The sequence below is a fragment of the Nilaparvata lugens genome, chromosome 10, assembly GCF_014356525.2.
Source record: "Nilaparvata lugens isolate BPH chromosome 10, ASM1435652v1, whole genome shotgun sequence".
Classification (NCBI taxonomy): Eukaryota; Metazoa; Arthropoda; class Insecta; order Hemiptera; family Delphacidae; genus Nilaparvata; species Nilaparvata lugens.
Window position 1 is genome coordinate 5,570,487 of NC_052513.1, and position 20,349 is coordinate 5,590,835.

At 33.5% G+C, this 20,349-nt stretch overlaps 2 protein-coding genes across 3 annotated transcripts in view; one reads left to right on the top strand and one right to left on the bottom strand.

The window, feature by feature from the left end:
• LOC111051509 overlaps positions 1-20,349 on the top strand; it is a 35,014-nt gene that overhangs the window by 11,601 nt on the left and 3,064 nt on the right. The window contains exons 3-4 of the mRNA XM_022338036.2: positions 17,001-17,815; positions 20,011-20,110. Of these exons, the coding sequence (XP_022193728.2) occupies positions 17,001-17,815; positions 20,011-20,110 (915 nt within the window). The remainder of the gene's footprint in view (positions 1-17,000; positions 17,816-20,010; positions 20,111-20,349) is intronic.
• Positions 1-20,349, bottom strand: part of LOC111051506 — a 56,430-nt gene that overhangs the window by 3,744 nt on the left and 32,337 nt on the right. For both annotated transcript variants that reach the window (XM_039436147.1, XM_039436146.1), the window contains exons 5-6: positions 19,078-19,171; positions 4,251-4,334 (exon numbers count right to left, since the gene is read on the bottom strand). The gene's annotated coding sequence lies outside the window, so the exon portion shown is untranslated. The remainder of the gene's footprint in view (positions 1-4,250; positions 4,335-19,077; positions 19,172-20,349) is intronic.

Below are 20,349 nucleotides of genomic sequence, written 5' to 3' on the forward strand. Positions count from 1 at the left end.
CCCAAATCAGTCAGGTAGGTTGTCTCCCCTTGAACTTTACCATTATTTTGTTGACCTCTTGTTAGAATAAATCTCTTGCAAACGGAGAACTTGAAATGCCAGTCAGCTGGCTTTTTTATATTTCTCATTGATGCCTCCTTCCAGTCCTTGACTTCAATGTCAGTTCCTAGCCTTGTAACATTGGCTGACTCTCCAAATAATTCAAAATATTCATTTGGATGCACAATCGTTTCCAATTTTCGAATTTTCCTTTCAATGACACCAAACACCCTGTCTGGCGGGATGTAGGAATGTCCTGGGACTGGAAAATGCATAACAATCTTTCCAATATGTGCCGGTGCTTCAACAGTCAGCCAGTTTAGAACAGCTGTGATCACTATTGTGTTTTTATTCTGACCTCCAGCTCCGTCAGCAAAGAGTCTTATTGTGTCCACTTGCTCTTGATAGGCGATGTACAATGCATGTGGCTATTTCACTTGAACCCTTTTTAGCTTCAAGTTCACTCCAGCCATAAATGAACGTATTTTCTCGAGTTTGACAAGCTTTTGAAGTGCCTAAGCACATTGTAAAATTATAAACATAGAACTGTCTCAAAAAATAGGCAGATTGATCAGTTAGCTTTGGAAAGATTAAATTTTTTTGACAATCAAATGAGTATGTTAGCTCATTCTCCTTTTCCTCTTTCAATAGAGCAAAAAACGTTTCTGCTCGTTTTTTGTGGATGGCTAATTCGGTTTTCAGTGTAGATCTCTCCACTTCACTGATTGAAGTGCATTTAATTCTTTCTTTGAGTTCTAGATACTTTGAGCACTGATCTGTAGCAGGTGAACCAAACCCCACATTATAATTCTCAACAAAAACTTTCCTAAAATATTCATATTTAACTTTCAGTCCTTCATCATCATTCACCTTTTCATTGTAAGCATTGCAAAGATGTTGAATACTCAAGTGACTGGGGAGATATTGACGTTTAGACTTTCCTCGACAGTAATGGGACTCCACTGTATGAAGGGATTCAATGAATTTTTTCACTTCAGTGAGTTTCAGCTCAGAATGTTTTGAACGATGATCTCCCCCCCTTAGCTCCTGAGGTGACTCCCCAGTCATAAGTTCTTTTCTGCATAGTCTTTGAACACGGAATTTGGAGGAGATTTTAAGGACATCCAGAAAACATTTCTGATAGACTTTCACTAAATCTCTACCTTGTTCAACGCGGAATGTTGGAATATAATAATCAATAGCAATACCTCGTGCTGCAGAGTCTTCATGTTGAAGTCGATGGCGTTTTGGTGTTTTCCCCTTGGCATACCTGATTATGAAGTGATCTTGCTCAATCTTATTTGTTGTTTTGTAGAAATTTTGATGGAATCTTCTAATGTCCTGCATATTGATTTTGGAACACTTGAAGTCACTCTTGTTGCCTTCTCTTATTCCATGGCCACAGTTTGGAAGAGTTGGGAATTCATGTGCTGCATGTCTGGAATCAGAATAAAAATTTGGTATAACTTAAGTCATCTTGTTATTACTGTAGACATACTTTTGTATGACAGAAAGTTCAATTTATATTTATGTCATAAGAAATCTTTTCAAAGTTGATTACTCAAACAGGAACAGAGAAAAAAAATAGTAAGTTATACACCAAGACTGTGTTCAAATACAAGTCTACTCTTAACTTGATTTGTTAGATAACAAGCTAATTTGATAAAATAGAATTCAAACATAAATTTTGTAATATTATTGAAAATATGAACAATAATCAGATGATGGAAACTTACAATAATAAAAAAATATAAGGTATGATCAGCTACCTTTGTATTGATTTTTGAGGTTATGCTGCTTTTAGTATTGATAAGTTCCTAATAAATAATTATTATTCTATTAAGCAGTAACTTACCTTTTTTCCTTATCTTTAGTTTTCTGCCAGTTCTTCACATTCCGTTTTCTTTTTCGTGTAGTGCCCTCAACAATTCGTACTACGTTTTCACCTTGTTGAACAATCACTTCGGGAGCTTCCATTTCAATCGTTTTGGCGGAATGGAGTGAACAACAATGAACAATAACCTAGTATGTGCAGCCAAGATACATTGCCTACAGTTTAGCCAACATCATACTATTAAATAAAACTTTTATTAGGTGGTAATAATGTTATAGAATCAAATTACAGCAAAATTGTATCAGTAAGCTAGTTTTGTTGCAGTATAGTTTACAGCTGACTGAGCAATCAGAGGAGTTAGCGACTTTAGAAGTAGGAATGGAATAAATGAGTTTTGGAGCAGTAAGATAGTTGGAATTGGAGAGTTTTGTTGCAGTCATCATTTTTCAACACAGCTTTTAAAGGGGAATTGGAGAGTTTTGGAACAAACCGATAGTATCATTGGATGTGGTATAGAATTGTCTATCAGATGATGTGAAAAAAATTGAAAATTTTGGAGTTAGTGAGTTTTGGAACTGACCAACTCATTTATTAGATTAGAAGTTACACTAATGTTTCACAACATACTATTTTTGTAATATACTTCTATTCATATCAGAACTTTTATTAATAACGGAAGTAGTATTTTCAAACAATTGTTAAACTAGTTCTCTTTTAAGTGTACTACTGTGCAGAATTGTCAGAATAATATTTACTCTCCATGTAATACAATAATCAAATTGAGTTTTACATTAGAATATGTACAGTGTGAAATGTTAAATATCTATCATCTCATGTATCAGTATTGAAAACTGCCATTCGAATTAGAATAGTTAACCATAGGTTGTTTTGCGGATGATACGGCTCTGCTATATTGTGAAAAAGAAATTGATACGGCAACTTCTAAGATGCAAAGTGACTTAGATTGGATAAAAATTTGCTTCTCAGTGCATAGGTTGGCTCTAAGTACTAAAACCAAATTTGTTTCTCTTTGAGATCAAAGCCCATCCTGCAGGTTCCCGTACTATTCAAATGTGGTGTCTGCCTATCTAATCATAATGAATTCTGCACATCTTGTGTAAAGATGGATCAGGTGCAAAATATCAAATATCTTTGTTTAGAGCTTGATGAGAACTGCAATTGGAAGGTTCACATCCAATCACTCAAAAAGCACATGAATATGATGCTTCGTAAATTTTATTTATTGAAATTAATTTGCCCTAGAAAAATTCTGAGATCTGTTTATTTCGCTATTGCAAATAGCAAGCTTCAATAATTATGGGCTAAGCTGTTGGGGGGGGGGTGCATATAAAACAAATTTAAACTCTATACTAATTGCACAAAAGAGATTGATTAGAATGATAACAATGTGAATGTTCCTATTGCTCTTTCCATAGTTTGTTTCTCATCTGCGCGTTTCGACATGCATAACAATCTTGCATTCGATGTGATCACACCCTTATGATGTGTGTGAAATTCACAAACATCTATAGTTTGGATGCCCTGTACAAACCCATGAGTACGCAAAGCTGTAAAACTAGGTCTAGGTTCAGCTGTCTGCTTCTGCTGGCTATATTGGATATGCAACCAATTCAGATCAACTCAGGCTGACCAGAAACCATGTAATGCAACTTTTTCATTTGATAACGAATTCCGACAACGATAACCAACATTTGACAATGTCTTTATAATAAAACGTATCCAACTAGAGAAGGCTAGATAATTCTGAGAAGGCCTATAATTTAAAGCATACAAATATACTCTTTGAACAAGGATAACGGTTTATTAAGGACAAACAAACCTTGGCTGCAGTAAAAACATTGACTTGGAAGATGATAAGTCCTTATATAGTCCATACAAAATTACTTTTGATTTGGAGGAATATTCGGAGCAGAGAAATGGAGGGAGATCAACCAATTACAGTGATGAATAGAGTCATAGGTAGAAGCGCAGTTGCCAATTTGTCGATTAGACGCAGTCGACTCAGCGCTTTCAGACAGGAAACTTCGTATGTGTATCATGAGCATGAACACTCACTAGAAATTTGAGAAAGCTGGCCACTTAAGAACGGTAAAATCGCCGCCGCTGTATCCCAACCTTTCTATGCTGCGCATATCCCTCCAAGTCAAAAGTAATTTTGTACGGACTAAAGTAAACGATATTGTATAATATGTGACAGTCAAAGCCACTTACTAATTACAGTTTGTACGTTCGAAACGCTTAGCAGACTCCAACATACAAGATATCTCGAATCAATGTTCATCAAAAAACATCACGTTTAGATGAAAAAAATAGAGTAATAAAAATGAATTATTGTTGGTGAAGTACCGGTACTTACTCAATGATTTTCACCATATCGTGACTTCTGCTTTCGTTTAATGTGCCATATCTAGAGAAAGTCCATGCAGTACAGGGAAATGTTCTAGAACAGAAAGAAAAATACTTTATTAAAAAGTCACAGTTTTCAAAGGACGGATGTGAAAATAAGCTTTCTTTATTTACTACCATCATCTTGCAGCTTGTTAATGACGTCTCTCTTATCTATTTTCTATAAATATGTTGATAATTTACTTTAATAACCTTCAAAGATCACGGATAATTAGGGGGTTTTAGACCTAGAGTTTCAGGAGGAGTGTAACATATAATCTGCAAATGAGCTAAACAATGGTTTACTGCGAATTTCATCAGGGTTGCATCACGAAATTAGGCAAGTTTGAGAAGAGACCCTATAATTAACACTAAATGAGGGTTGAAATAAGGTGTACTTTCACCCCATTTAGTATTTTTTGAGACAATTACCTGTCACGCAACAACTGAAGTAGTTATTTTATCTTTTCAAACGGGAGGACACAACCTTTACTTCTCAGAGAGACCTCATAGAGCTCTCAGGTCTGTCACTCTCATAACCCCAATTCCTAAAAAAGTTGGGGTCAGGTTTTTAGTTTGTAAGTAAAGTACGGATTTATTTTCAATATTTCAGAAGTATTACGAAAAATACTTATATTATTTTTTTGATATGTCGCAAGGATATTTTTCCTTTCAGGACTATAGAAGTTTACAATATACTCGTATATTTTCATAATATAATCGTCGACAGTTTAAATTATTTCAGTTTAAAAATGAGAACAGTATTATGTGAGGGACAGAGAGCTCAATCGTACTTTAAATTTGAAAAATTAGGGAGTAGTGATTCCAATAGTTTACATTGAAAATACAATTATTATACATGTTCATTCAGATGGATTAAGATTCTATACAACCAGCTTTTAAATCACTATCAGTGTTCTGTAATCCAACTAAATTGTAGATAGTAACCGTATACTGTAGTAGATATGGCTGATTCCTCATCAGCAAATCTCATCCCATATTCACAAGTATTAAACCCATGTGAGCATCACAGTCACACAAAAATTTATAGGGCCAATTGATTTCAATTACGATAATTAACTAATATCTTAGAGAAAGCATAAACGATTCATGTATGTTTATTTTATGCTGATACTTATTGATTCTGATAAACTTATTCATGAGCACTGACATTTTAGAAGTTTGAAAAATTAAAAATTTAGAAGTTTCAATTGAAATTCAAGTTTCATTGAAATTTAGAAATCTAGTCGTGTAAAAGAGGAGGAAGGTTCCATCGTATCACAATTATTCATAAATACAATCAAATTAAACAAGGATCAAAGGACAAGCTATGAGATTACTTGTCTAGTGTAAGGTATGGAAGGATATTACTCATATTACTTGAATTCTGAATTTTCATAATGCATTCCTTTAATTACCCTTGACTGCCTCCAAATACACATTGACTGACCAATCATTATCAATCAATGTTAACAAGTATAAATTCAGATGGAAACTTCAATTTTTTCGGTAAGATGAGTAGCCATAGTATACTGTAAAATGTATACATTGATTTATAAATTGAAGATGAAATGAATAGAAATTTTATGATTAACATAAGTCACATCTACTAAGAATAGTAATTAGAATGTAAGTTGGTAGCACATATAATTAAAGATTAATGGGGGAGAAACCATGAAATTTTGTAAAAGTCAGGAAGACAATTTTTGACCCCGCAGTTCTGTTTAGGGTAGTAAGGAGGTAAACATATCAAAAGTCCCCACCACTACCCACTGTGCTAAGGGGGTGAGGGTGGTTTGAAGGTACCATTTCTTGGTTTCTCGCATAAAACTCAAAAACTATGTATCCTAAGGACTTTACTGTCATATAACAAATTAAAGCTTACATAATTTCCTACAATATTCATTCTTCAACTTTTTTCATATCTCCTCTAGTTTTCGAGATATCCACTCTTGAAGGTGTGACATTTTTGAAAAAAAAAAACACGTTTGCTACCAATTTTTTCTATTTGTGTTCTTATAACTTTTTCAAAATCGACGGAAAAATCCATGCTGATTATGAGCTTATAGAGCATTAAATTCTCTTCAACTTTATGTATAATGTTTCACATTTACGAATTTCCCTATACATTTTGCAGCAGCTTTAGTGTTGAGTGTGAAATCTCCATTTTTGCAACAATAGACCAATTATTGATAAAGGAATTCGGAGGGAATGTTTTAAACAAAATTTTTGACTTTGCAGCTTTGTTGAGACTAGTTAGAAGGAGAACATATCAAAAGTTCCCATTCCTAACTCATGTTCTAAGGGGATGAGGGTGGTTTAAAAGTTGCATCTTTCAGCGTTTTGCTTCGACGCCCATATCTTGAGAACAATGCGTTCAATCGACATAACTAACTATTCAAAAATAAAGCTTGATAAATTCTCTACACTTTTTGATCAGTAGAATTTTGTGATATTCTCAACAGTTTCCAAGATATTTGCTCTTGAAGGTGTGTAATTGTTAAAACAGCAGTTTTTTATCCAATGTTTAGCACTTTCATAAGGCTAACTTATAACTTTATTATATAATAAAGTCAGAGGCTTATAACTCTACAACAATGCATCATAAAAACTTAATGGTTATCGCAGGTTTGTAGAGCATTGAATTCTCTTTGAAATTATGTATTATTATTATGTGCTGGTGAGGAGTCAATTGCGGAAAGGTTTATCCTGTCCTGAATTCCAAATAATGTAAGCCGTCAATGGGCCTTGAGACTTTCATACTTCAGCCGGGACCGACAAATCAACTTGCCAATCAGATAAAACATGGGTGACCGGGTTGAAAAATATTTTTTACACAGAAACTAGAAAGATTGAGACAATGTAAATTAAGGTTCAAGAAATAGCGAATGTTCAATCAGGGAAACGATAAGCACATTGCTTGAGTTCATCAAGCGTCTGAAATAGATAAGACATTTATAGCAGCTGAGTGACAAAAAATACTGCATTTTGCAGATGTTTCAGAATCAACTCCCAAGTATTTGTGTATGCATTCTCATGGGGAAAATAGAAAGTCAAACACTATCTGAACACACCATAAAGAACTCATGAATCAGCTTCATAACATACAGGAGTAGTTTATACACTTCTACACTACAGTGAGATTCACGTTATAATGTCAGTACCTGATTGACAAACATTTTCTATTTTTGTTTATATTTAGTTGAAACACATGTACTGAGGCTCTATCCTATCTCTATCCATTCTAGCTCCATACAGCTGCAAAATCGTTTTCGTTTTTTTTTCAACTTGAAGGAATTCATTTATAAGTGCCTACAGACTTATGCGCCACGAACACGCGCATTTCACTTTTCAATCAGCTGATAGGATTCTAAGATTCAAGTCGACGGTTTTGCATTTCTCTTTATGTTTATATGTTACGCACTAGCAGGAACCCGTGCTTCGCAAGGATCTATTTTAAAACTTGACAAAATGAAAACTTGACGTAATGAAATTTTAAAGAATTGAGAATAGGCCTATAACCATCCTTGGTTAATTAAGAATCTATAAGCAAAATTTCAAGTTAATTAGTCCAGTAGTTCAGACGTGATGATGCGTCAAACATAATTTTCCTATCCCGTACGTGCATAAGCCAGCTTTACTTTATATAATTATTATATATATAGGTAGTTAACGACTGCAAGAGATAGGACTGTGGAACAGAATAGTGGTGAAACTATGATAGCGCCAGAAGTGTCTCAAACACAATAGTAGGTACTACATGAACTTTTTGAAAGTTCTACCTTCATTTAGAGAGGCTTTTGTTTGAGCCGAATGGAAATTTATTTATAAAAAAAAATGAATGTCTGTTTGTATGTTTGAAAAGAGTACTTCAATTGCCATGAATTTATTAATAGAATTATATGAATCTAAAGTGTAGGTCATATCTAAATTCACAAAGAGTTCGATTCTTGTTGGCAAGAAAGATGTTATTCAATGCAGAAATCATTGTTATTTTACTAAAAAAAAGGATAAAATGAATAGTTCTCTTTCAGGGGGAGTTTTGACAACCCACAAAACTCATTTTTCATTTGAAGAAATAATATCAAAAAGGTGCATAGGACCTTACTTTTTTGTTCAGCTTGCCAATATACCCCTCATTTCAATATTAAAATTTTCGACTGACTGTACAGTGAGTCAATCATTCTATCAAGGCTTGAATGATTTTGAAATTTTAATTGAATAAAAATGGCAGAGAATAATTATCATGTAGATATCAACACCTTTATTTAAAGACATATTAACTCCATGCGTTTTCATATTGCCGATACAGCATTGATAAAACTGTAGACGTTTATTTAGCAGTCTCAAAAAACTGTTCTAGCTGAAAAATTAATAATACATGCCACGTGTAGGCTTATACATTGCATCAGGAAAACGAAGCTCAAAACTATGGTTTTCCTAAACATATGTTTTTGAGATAATTTCTTTGATGCAGCTGTTTCACATTCACCATTATAAATTATACAGAGTTTGTGAAAATAAAAATATTTATTGATTATCAAAACAATACTATTATTATATTAGGTAATGATAATAACTAATTATCAAATACTTTCATTATATTAATAATAATATTATTAACATATTTATCAATTATCAGAACAATATTATTGAGGTTGAGTGGAATCAGGTAGAAAGCAATAACAGAACAGATGTTCTTTTTTGAATTTCTATCATATTATTTTGTTATTTCCAATAATTACAACATATGTTCAATAAATAATATCACATGTCAATGAATAAATTATCTCATTTCCATATGGCACTCACCTTACCAAGTTCATAGCCTTACTTAATAGGATCTTCTTTCATCCTTTGAAACCCTTAGAGGCAAAATATCTCAAAATCCGTTCTTAGTGCGCGTCTAGCATGTTTGAAGAATATTTGTGCAAAGTTTCAAGTCTGTAGGACAATTAGTTTGAGCTGTAGTGTGATTTTACATCAAAATTTTCGATAAATGCCCTCTCCTGGACCCCCCTGTGCTCCTGATCGAAATTTTTCTGCATAGATCTAATTTTTTTTCGTAGCTGAACAAAAAAGTTCCTCATGACTTTGCTGTGCAATGAGCGGTTAAAAAGTACAAAATTTTGGGGGGGCCCCAGCTCCCTCAGGGGGGCATATTTCTGAAAGTCCTTTCTTAGTGGATGTTTTCAGGCTACCATGAACAATCGTGCAAAATTTCAAGTTTTTAGGCTCAGTAGTTTGGGCTGTGGTGTGATTTCAGTCTGTCGGGGCTTAGCCTTTTATAAGTATAGAGAAGAGAAGAAGATTTATTACGCATTTACGGCGAAAAGCAGCAATAGATTTTCATGAAATTTGACAGGTATGTTCCTTTTTTGAATTCCACGTCGACGTAAATATAAGGTTTTTTTGAAAATTTTGTATTTAATAGCGTGTTTGGGTAGAAGAGTATAAGTCGAAAAACACAATTTTTCAGGAGAGCGTTTTTTTTCAGTTCTATTCTATATAATGTGCATAGGATATTGAAATTTGATTGATTCAATATTCAATTGAGGTCAATTTGAAAAAAAAATCATCAAACAAGATTTTGCTTATTTTGAAATCTAATTACTTGACTTATTACATCTTGACCACGTCAAGAAAATGACTTATACTCCTATTACCATCCTATGCAACATTATTTCAATTCAATTCTTAACAAACAATGGTAACAATACCTAATCCTTGATTATGATTTTCTAATTAATAACTGGGGAAGACCCAAATCATCTCTTTATTATTAAATTAAGTGGAAATATTTCCACATCTGAATAAAAAATAATACCTATTCTCAAGTTTTACAAAAAATTACAAGCACTTTATTATTTATTTATTTATTATTGCACAAAATACACTCAATGGAATTATTTCTATTATTATTTCTAAGTCAATGATTTTTCATTTATTATGAAATTACAGGAAATTTGTCACCTGGGCATAATGTATTTCATAAATTTTTAAAATAATGTTGTGTTGTATAAATTTTGAGTTAAATTAATAGTTCATTCACATGTAAATAAAACACACTGTTAACTATTACTATTTTATTTTCTTCATTAGGCCAACCATTTCAAATTCTATTCAGATTCACTATCTTCAGTGACAGGATAGTTATCTGGAGCTTCTGTTGTCTGCATATCAATGTAGAACTGGTGGAATGTGGCTGGGATCAGTGGCAGCAAATCCAAGATATCTTTCTTCTTCTCTTTGGAGATGGGGAGTTGAGTCTTGTAGCATCTTTTTGGTTGAAGATCCATCCCTTGTTGACCTCTACGGCAGACTGATAGAGTTTGAAATGGTTCATTTACTCTCAGAGTAGTTTTAAAGTAGATCACACCAACCTCTCTTGTGTAACTAAGCCATTTTATATGGTGCCAGTTGAATCACTTACCTTCCGTGTCTTTCTTCCTCAGCAAGAGAGAGGTTTTCCAAAGGTCTGCGAAATTTAAGAAATCTTTGTAGGTCATTTCTCTTGCTTCAAACTTTCTAGCTTTCCCTACAGTACGTATAAGCTGACTCCAGTCATGTGGGTGGTGGATTGGAAATTTTAGCTTCTTTTGCTTTTCAATCAAGCCATGGTCCACATCACAATCTAAGTGGCTGTGGCCACTCACCATAAATTTGTGGTCAATGACTTCTAGATTTTCACACTTTTGGATAGCAAATAAAAACATGGCAGCAACATGTGAATTCCGATTCTGGCCACCACAGGTGTCAGAATAGAGGGTTACCTGAGTCACTTCAGGGGGTAAACTACACAACTCTTTGAAAATACAGGTCCCCACTTGATTTCCACCTCGCCCCCCTTCAACCTCATTCCACATGTAGCAGGTTACTTTGTTTCTGCTTGTTTCATGCAGGGTCAGGTTAAAAGTCCATAACTGTCTCTTGTAAAATGACACTGATGTATTCAAGAAGGGGGTTGGCAGGCACTGCTGCATGTCAAAAGAATAGCACCTCATATCATCACTCATTACAGCTGATTTCTTATCCTCATCTTTGGCTAGGTATGCTGTATCAGCTTCCTCATGATGCACTGCCAGTTGTTCTTTTGCTTCTTTCTTATCTTCTGCACTCTCAGCTATTTGTATTTTGGTGTTCAGCAAATCACATTTGTGGCATGTGTCCACTTTTGGCTTTTTGAAACCAATATTTAGTTTTTTAAATTCACGTTCATAAATTGATCTGGAAACTGGAGATTGTTGATTTTCACAGTAGAGTTTATACATAGTAGTGAGATCTAGATGAGGTGGTAAAAACCGACGAGTACTTTTGCGTCTTGTATAATGAGATTCATACGCCGGGAATGATATGTGCTGCTTGATTTCATCTAATTTGATGTCAGAGTACTTGTTGCTTGGTTTATGCCGTCCTCTGTTGTCATTTGAAATAGTTCCTGACACACTAGTATCTTGATTTAAAATTGCTAAGGTAACAAACATATTGCTTATGTCCAAGGTTCTCATGAAACAGTCTCTGCAAACTTTTGTTCGCTTTCCATCCACCTTGAGATGGAAAGTGTTTGTTACTTTCCTGAATTTTGCTTTATCAGGATCATCTGTTCGTCTGCGTGAAACACTTGGTACCTTTGATTCAACATGGCTTGCTACAAATGCAACTCTTTTGTCTCTATTACCTAAAGCCCAGAACTCATCACATATCTTCTCCCTTACTAGTCTGTCTCCATGTAGAGTCTCTAGAATTTCCTTGCAGTTCATTCGACAATTTTTAAGTGGTTTTGACTTTTTTTCACTAACTTCCTTTCCTTGAGATGTCAAATACTTTTTCCCAGTATTTCTCCTGTATTTCCGTTCTGATACTTTTTTTCTTGAAAATACTGGACTTTTATCTTGTGGAACTTCATTGAGCTCTATAGAAGTTGACTCTTCTGGCAAAGGTTCTTCGTCACTATCCAATCCACTTATATCCATTCCACTATTAGACTCACTCTCAGGAACATAATTTTTATCAGCATCAGAGTCATCAAGTACGTCAAAATCAGTTACATCCACAGCTTCATCTCTCACAGCTCCATCAGCAATATCAAATTCAAAGTTCATCTGTGTTGTATCAATTGTAGGAACAGTAACTTCATCAATATTGGAAACATTATCAAAAATCCCTTCAAGTGTAACAATACTAGTAGTTATATTGATTTCTTCATCCATCACAGCTTCAACAATTTTGAAATCCACATTACCTATATTGAGTGGTGGAGCAGGACTCACTTCAAGAACAGCAATATCATTAGCAGGCTCTTCATATGCTGACTGATCATCAATAGTTTGAGATTGGAGTTTGGTAGAACACTCACCCACTGGTGGAACTAGCAAATTGTGTTGAAGTAAAGAATAGTGTACACCACTGCAATTGAGACTCGATCCCTCATCAGAGTTGATAAGATCTGGAATGAGAAAAAATATATAAATAATATTAAAACATAATAATATGTACTTTTACTCCTGCCAATCAAATTATAAAATTTGTGGGTAAAATAATGCATGTCAAAGTTTGTGTTTCTCTATGTAGTAGCAGGAAAATATTAGCAATTCATATTTTCAATTATATAATTTTAATCTACTCAGATTTCGACTCTATGTAGAAATCAAAGCAACTATCAGAACTTATTATCAGCACTTGATAATAATAGTATGTCAAGAGCATACATTTCCTAACTGAAATTTGTTGGAAACGTGACAAGTAAAGCCACAAAACCTGTCAATTACTTCAATGATAACATGGGATTATTGATGATACCATCAATTTGTTCACTGTTACTTGTTGTATGGACTAGGCTACAACTAAAAGATTTGACTTTTGAAAGAAATGACTTTTTCAGAGCTTGCAATCAAAAATCCAGGTTTAGATGATAATTTCATTCTATTTAAATCATTATAGCACATACAACTATATTCTTACTTGAATAAGGGAACACAGTGGATATTATACTATTTCATTCCACTGGCGGCTTGTGCCTACAAAATAGGTGAAGTTCCCGTATCTTTTATTGTACAGTACTTCACCTGTTTTGTGGGCACGAGTCGCCAGTGCTACATTCAATGATGTACCTACTCATCAGAATACATTTTGATGTAACTATTTTTAAGTTTGTTCCCACATAATCGGCAAGCCGGCAATAAAATTACATTGGATAATGATTTAAAATATTCAGCCTGAGTTTTTTAATCTTATGATCCAATGAAATATTGCTAGCTCTGTGTGAAACAAGCCTTACACCCGGTTGCACAACCGTCTGTTTACTTTTAATCCCAATTAAATGCCATGAGAACCAATAAGAGAAGCCCTCTGTTCAAAGAAACCTTCTCCGTTTGGTTCTCGTAGAAATTAATCGTGATTAAAATTTCACAGGCTTTTGTGCAACCGGGACTTAGTATCACTTACTACTCTATTAACTTAATATCCAGTTTAATGAAAAAACTAGCGAGTCCTTACCTTGTACTTGATTCTGCTGAGTTTGAACCATATCCAGAATCTTTCGACTTCTTGAGTTAATCTTCTTTGACTTAATCTTCTTCATCTTGAAGAAGGTTTTAAAAGAATATGTAATATATTGAAACTTCCTTATATCTATCTATTTGTAACTTCAAATCATAGCCATGTGTAAACAGCAAGACTGGCTCAGCAATGAATAGGAAAGTTAGGTTACCGGTATTTGATGCTTTCAACAAAACAGCTGCTCACATTCGAAAAAAGAACATCTGCCAACAATACATTTAAAATATTATATTTCTTTACAGCAACTTTATTTAATCAATTAATTATTCATAATAAATGGAATTGCTAAAATTTTTTATTCTACTGTTAATTTATAGTTAATATTATAACAGTATTAAAATCAAGATTTCGAGTGGTCAAGAGAGCATAACATGACTTGTACTGTTTGTACCAGACTCTACCATTGAGTTTGGAGTGCTAAAAACAGAATAACATGACTTATACTGTTTGTACCAGACTTGTACTGTTTTGCTCAAACTGATTTGAAGTGACTTTGTAAGGTCAAAACAGTACATACTGACTTATACTGTTCTGCTATTGATGAAATTGAGTAGTTTGAGTTATACTATTTCTATCACATCAGTTTTAGGTCAGAAATGTTTCAGATAGACTTATACTGTTTTAACAAAGGGTGGCAAACTATATTCCCTACCAAATTACCGACTTATACCATTTTGACCATTTTGTGACTTATACTCTTTTGCCCAAACACGCTAGGATAATACAAAAGGAAAAGGAGTCACCTTTGAACGCCAATATTACCGTAAAAATCAGACTATAGAATTATTCATCATACATCAGGTGTCGAGTGGATTATGCGATCGAGATTGCATGCGATGAGGCATGCAATTGATAACTCAAAGTAGCATATTATTCTCTACCGACTTTTCTCTGTTTTCAACCTGGTAAGCTTTTGATGGTAGTAGCATAGTTGTTTACATCAAATTATTAGCATTGTCCATACAACAACCCAAACAACCATTAGTTGTTTACACACCGATATCTCGCCGACACGTCAAGACAGGACATAATTCACTCTGACAGACAGTATTAGGGTAGGCTGTGGCTTTTAACTGCGCGAGGTCTACTGTTTACAGAACTACTAGTATATCTGTATCTGTACAGAAACAGTAAGATAGGCCTACAGATATAATGAGCTGATGTAAAGTGAAATACACGTGTTCGTGGCGCATAAGTCTGTAGGAACCTATGAACTACCAAAATATTCTATAGCAATAAAAAAAAATTCAATGATAAAAATTTTTTTTCGACGAATAAAATATATTTGAGTTATAATTTACCACTATTAACATCAATAAACAATCAATATTATATCAGTTATACAAGGGAAAAGAAAATCGTCAACCCTTTTGTCCTATCATTTCCAATGACTTCATAACGCGAATCTCACATAGTTGTAGACTAAGGCTCAACTCACAATGGCTCCACTAAAATCGTACGACTCCAGTCGAGGAGACTCTAGTCTCTCGATCTTACGACTTTCTTGCTCATTGTCCCTACTTCAGTTCCATGCTACTCCATTAATTTTCTAACCCTACTTTATTAAAAATATAAGATCTAATTCGTCACGACTTAGAATGTAACAAATTTCATAATAATTATTATGAATACAGGATGTTTACGAACTCTCTACCAAAACTCTAGAACATTGTTTCTGGGTAAATAACATATCCAAATATCATATTTGAATTGTCCGCAAGTCGTCAGTTACTCACACAGCGGCCATTTTGCTTTTTCACTTATTATTTTTTTTCTAAATAACGGTTATACATACGAAATTGAAACTTTGCACAATCATTTATAACAACTAGACAAAGCTTCAGAAAAATTATGATCATTTTTCAAATTCATGAAGCAAAATGGCGGCCATTTAAAATTTTGTTTCTCAAATAACTTAGAAACCGATGGTTTTACAAAAACTTTACAAGATTAGTTTTTTTTTAGTAAATTTAATTGCCTATCGATTGGTACCACATTTTCTAAGATTGGACCAATATTAACTGAGATATGGCGGGTTTAGTGGTTGGTGACCCACCTTTAGAGGGTTATGTAACGTCATTTTATTGTTTGAAATGACCTAATATCACTTACTATTAACATGCAATGCAAATAAAGATTGTTGCATCATTGAGGCGACTCTATTAGAATGCCTTGGTTTGCACTGTGATAAACTTTCAGTGGTCACCTATCACTAAGGCTGTCATATCTTATTTAAAATTGGTCCAATCTTAAAAAATGTGCCAATCGATAGGCAATTATATTTACTAAAAAAAGTTAATCTTGTAAAGTTTTTGTAAAACCATCGGTTTCTGAGTTATTTAAGAAAGAAAAATTAAATGGCCGCCATTTTGTTTTATGAATTTGAAAAATAATCCTAATTTTTTGAAGCTTTGGCTAGATGTTATAAATGATTGTGCGAAGTTTCAATCTCGTATGTTTAACCATTATTTAGAAAAAAATAATAAGTGAAAAAGCAAAATGGCCGCTGTGTGACTAACTGAAGACTACGGGACAATTTAAATATGATTTTTAGATATGTTTTTTTATCCAGGAACAATGCCCTAGAGTATTGGTAGGGAGTTAGAACACCCTGTATATTGTATAATTCTCATTATTGTCTAATCTAAAATGATAAAACATCACTTTCATCAAGAATAACTTCACGTTTATTAAAAATGCATGGTATTATGCAACTCAAGTCGAGGCTCGACCAACATGTCGAGTCAACGCTCGACTCAGTCTCACAGTCGTGAGGTCGCGGAGACTAGAATCGCCTGTCTGAGTGTCACATTTGAAAAGACATGCTGTGTCGAGAAGAGACTAGAGTTGCAGTCTCTTCTCGACTTGAATCGCGTAAGTGTGAGTTGAGCCTAATGGCTAGAGTTGTATGAACGTAGTACATGTAAATCAAGTACTATAAATACTATAATCAAGTACTATAAACACCGATCACGCTTGAGATCTTCAACGGTTTGGAACCATACATACTTGAAGTATGTATTGCTGTCAAATGTAGGTATTCAACAAATTTCATACAAGAAGTCACACAATTCAGGTCATTGTTATAGGCTTTCTGAGTTGAGAATTTGAATAAGTCTTAGTAATTAATGAGTTATTTTTATTGTAGCACAATTTCTTGCAGGTTGAAATGGAGTGCACACGTGCTTTAAGGAAGTATGTTGAATTAATAGCCTATGACAGACCACACAACTCAATCCCATTTTTCTTCATCATAACAGTTGGCATTCTAGAATTCGTCAACAACTGTATGGTCATCCTAACAGAACGAGAGAACAAAGAAAAATTTCTAATGGGCATCAAAGATTTATTTATGATATCCGCCGCATTCTCCATAATCATGGAAACCAGTTTCAACTCACAAAAAGCTCACAAGTTGCTGGATTTGATTGAAATGGAATGTTTGGTGAGCCGGTATAGATTTGTTGGGCTTGGGCAGAAATTTGCGAAGATTGAGGAGCGTTATAATGAGAAGAAGGCGGCCATGGAAAGAATGTACAATAATATATTTTATGTGGTTGTGGTTGTTTATTTTGGAGCGATCAACCGTCACTTGTTGAGCTCGTTGTTCGAAGGAAGCTCTGAGTTGGGCAAAACACGTGATTGGCCAACACCATTCGTGTACTGGTGTCCTGCTGGGTACAATACCTTCACATTTTTCCTATTCATGTACACATTTCAAAGCCTGATGCTTCTGTTGTGTACAATATCGGGTGGGAGCGTTGAGATTATAGTTTTCCTTGCAACTGAGAAAGTTTTGGCTGACTTCGAAACTATCGTACTGCTTTTGGATAAAATAACAACAGAATTTCCTGACTTTGATTTTGGAGAGGCATCAGGATCACCACAAACAAAACAGATGAACACTTTGTTGACAATGAACGAAGAGTTGAAGAGAGATATGTCTATAATTGTGCAATGTCATCAGGCTCTCAACAGGTGAGAAAATCACTTTTAATTTGTGGCAATTTTTTCATCAAGCGAATTAATCCGAATTCGAGAATCTATTACTGAATAACGTTCGCATAAAGCTTTGAATATCTAACTGAATAATAAATTTGAATTTTTATGGATCTACTCCTTTACACTTTATGCGAATTCGAAGCAGTGCTCAGTCAAGAATGAACAGTTAGTTCAGATCTTATCACTTAGTCTCATATCAAACGATTGTATCATTGTTTCATGATAAATCTAGCTTGATAAAATATTCTATTCTGTTCATATTATTCAAATCAAATTTATTTTCCATTTTCACTCAATATACATGATATAATATAAAAAAATGAATACTCACTATATAATAAAATATTGAAAATAATTAAATTTATCAAAATTAATTTAGCATATTTAGCTTTCTCTGGCATACTCATCAGTTGAGAAGCATTAATGGTAAAATTTTACAACAGAAAACATAAAAAAGTGTTGCTACCCGTATTTCTGCATTGGATTTGAAATTCATCAAACATAGGCCTCTACAGCTATATACTCCATATCCTAGAACAATTAGTTGAATTGATATTTATTTTTTATAGTGTCGGGTTTCACTCAAATAATTTCCTACTTTTAATCAATCAATTTCAATTTCCCTTTATTCGATTGTCAAATCAGTTTCTCTCTTTATTCATTTATACAATAAGTACATTATCGAAATGATAGGGAGAGGAAAAATAGGGTAACCTTGTGCTATTCTTCTCTCAAATTTAGATAGCGTAACACATAGTCCGAAAAAGGTTGAGTCTTGTAGTTCTTCAATTCACAAAATTTTCAGTCCTCAAATATTTTCACAAAGTAGATTTTCAAATTTAAATGCTTCAAAACTAAACATAGAAGAAATATTTCACATTATTATAACTAAAATAGGATTATTTACTAATAATACAATTTCATTGAATAGAATGTGAGTAATGAAAATCTATCGGCAAATATCGGCCTTAAATGTTGACGATTTTCACACACTAAATAATTATGCAATTTATTTATTTATTCTAATGGCTTTTATTGACAGAGAGATCCTTTTGGATGTTATGCCTTGCCGTGTTACCCAATGTAAAGCCTTTACTTTTAATTATACAATGAATCAATGACTAGTATTTGAGCTTGAGTAATAAATTAACAATGCAGTAAAACTTTGAATTATTTACAATTTTGTTATTTTCAAAATCAAAGTAGAATATGGTATATCGACTCCAAATGTTACTCACAAACTAATTTGATGATGAGTTGATGTACTGGACACGAATTGTACTTGGAACACAATTCCTTTAAAGGTTCAGCCAGCCACTGCCTTTGCAAACCCTGCGTAAGAAAAATTCAATGAAAATGATCAATCGAACAAGCATGTTCAATAAAATTCAATAAACTGTTTATTTAGTGAAACATCAATTGGACTGACAAATTCAATAATTGAAATAACACTATTAAAATGTAAAAAAAATGAAACAAAAAATATAATTTTGAAATCGCCACTCCAAGTTGAATATGGTATCAAACAGTTTAGTAGCCTATAGATTCTCAACCACTTTGAAATTTTCAAATATAGCGAAGAAAGTCTTCTCAACAGAAGAAATCTACTTTCCTTCGGAAATCTGTTGTCTTTGGTAGTCAGTCATAAATAATATCCCCAATTATACAAACAGCGGCAATATTAACATTCATTAAAAAAACAAATTGTTTGAAAAAATAACAAACGAGTTATTTTTGTTCTCCGCCTAAAAGTATTGAGAGGTTTTTCACTGTTATTGGTTAACTTCATAATACGACTGGAATTGTAGATATACATGAATTATCCTAAATCGTGGATGATGTGTAAATTTGTATATGGAGCAGCAACGGAAAACATTTTTCTTGTAGGCTACTATTTCTTGCAAGAAAATTGTAATAATTCAGCCAAGTAATACTTTTTTATATTGAAATGTTATTAACTCAAGCCTATTATGAGACAGTTTTAAATAATGTAATAATATCGATTTATTTTGCTTTTTGGCTGCAATAGAAAGTGTTTTAACTTGATTGTAATGTCTTACAATGTCGAAATTAAGAATTTTTTTATTCAATATTTCAATTCCTGATGGACTTTCTCCAATATCTTTCCAATATAAGAACTTTAATGCTCGGATATTTCTTTTTTAATGTAGGAACTTCAAAGACTGTGCGGAAATTCCCGCCTTTGGCATACTTATGAACACATTCATAATTAGCCTTGACACAATCTTCAATGTGTATCTCATGTTGAAGGTATGTATCATCACTGTGTATCTTGTTAATATATCAGTGATGTCACCAAAGATTATTCACATACAATTTACACTATGAGCAGAGATATTGTGGAATTTTTCCATATTAAGGCGAAATAAAAACGATACTGTCAGTTCCACATAACTCATTTGAGCTAAACTCAAGTTTCAATGCACTAAGGCATCATCTTCAGTGGTCTTTCAGTCTAACCAAAACGTCTAACAAAAAAGACCACTGAA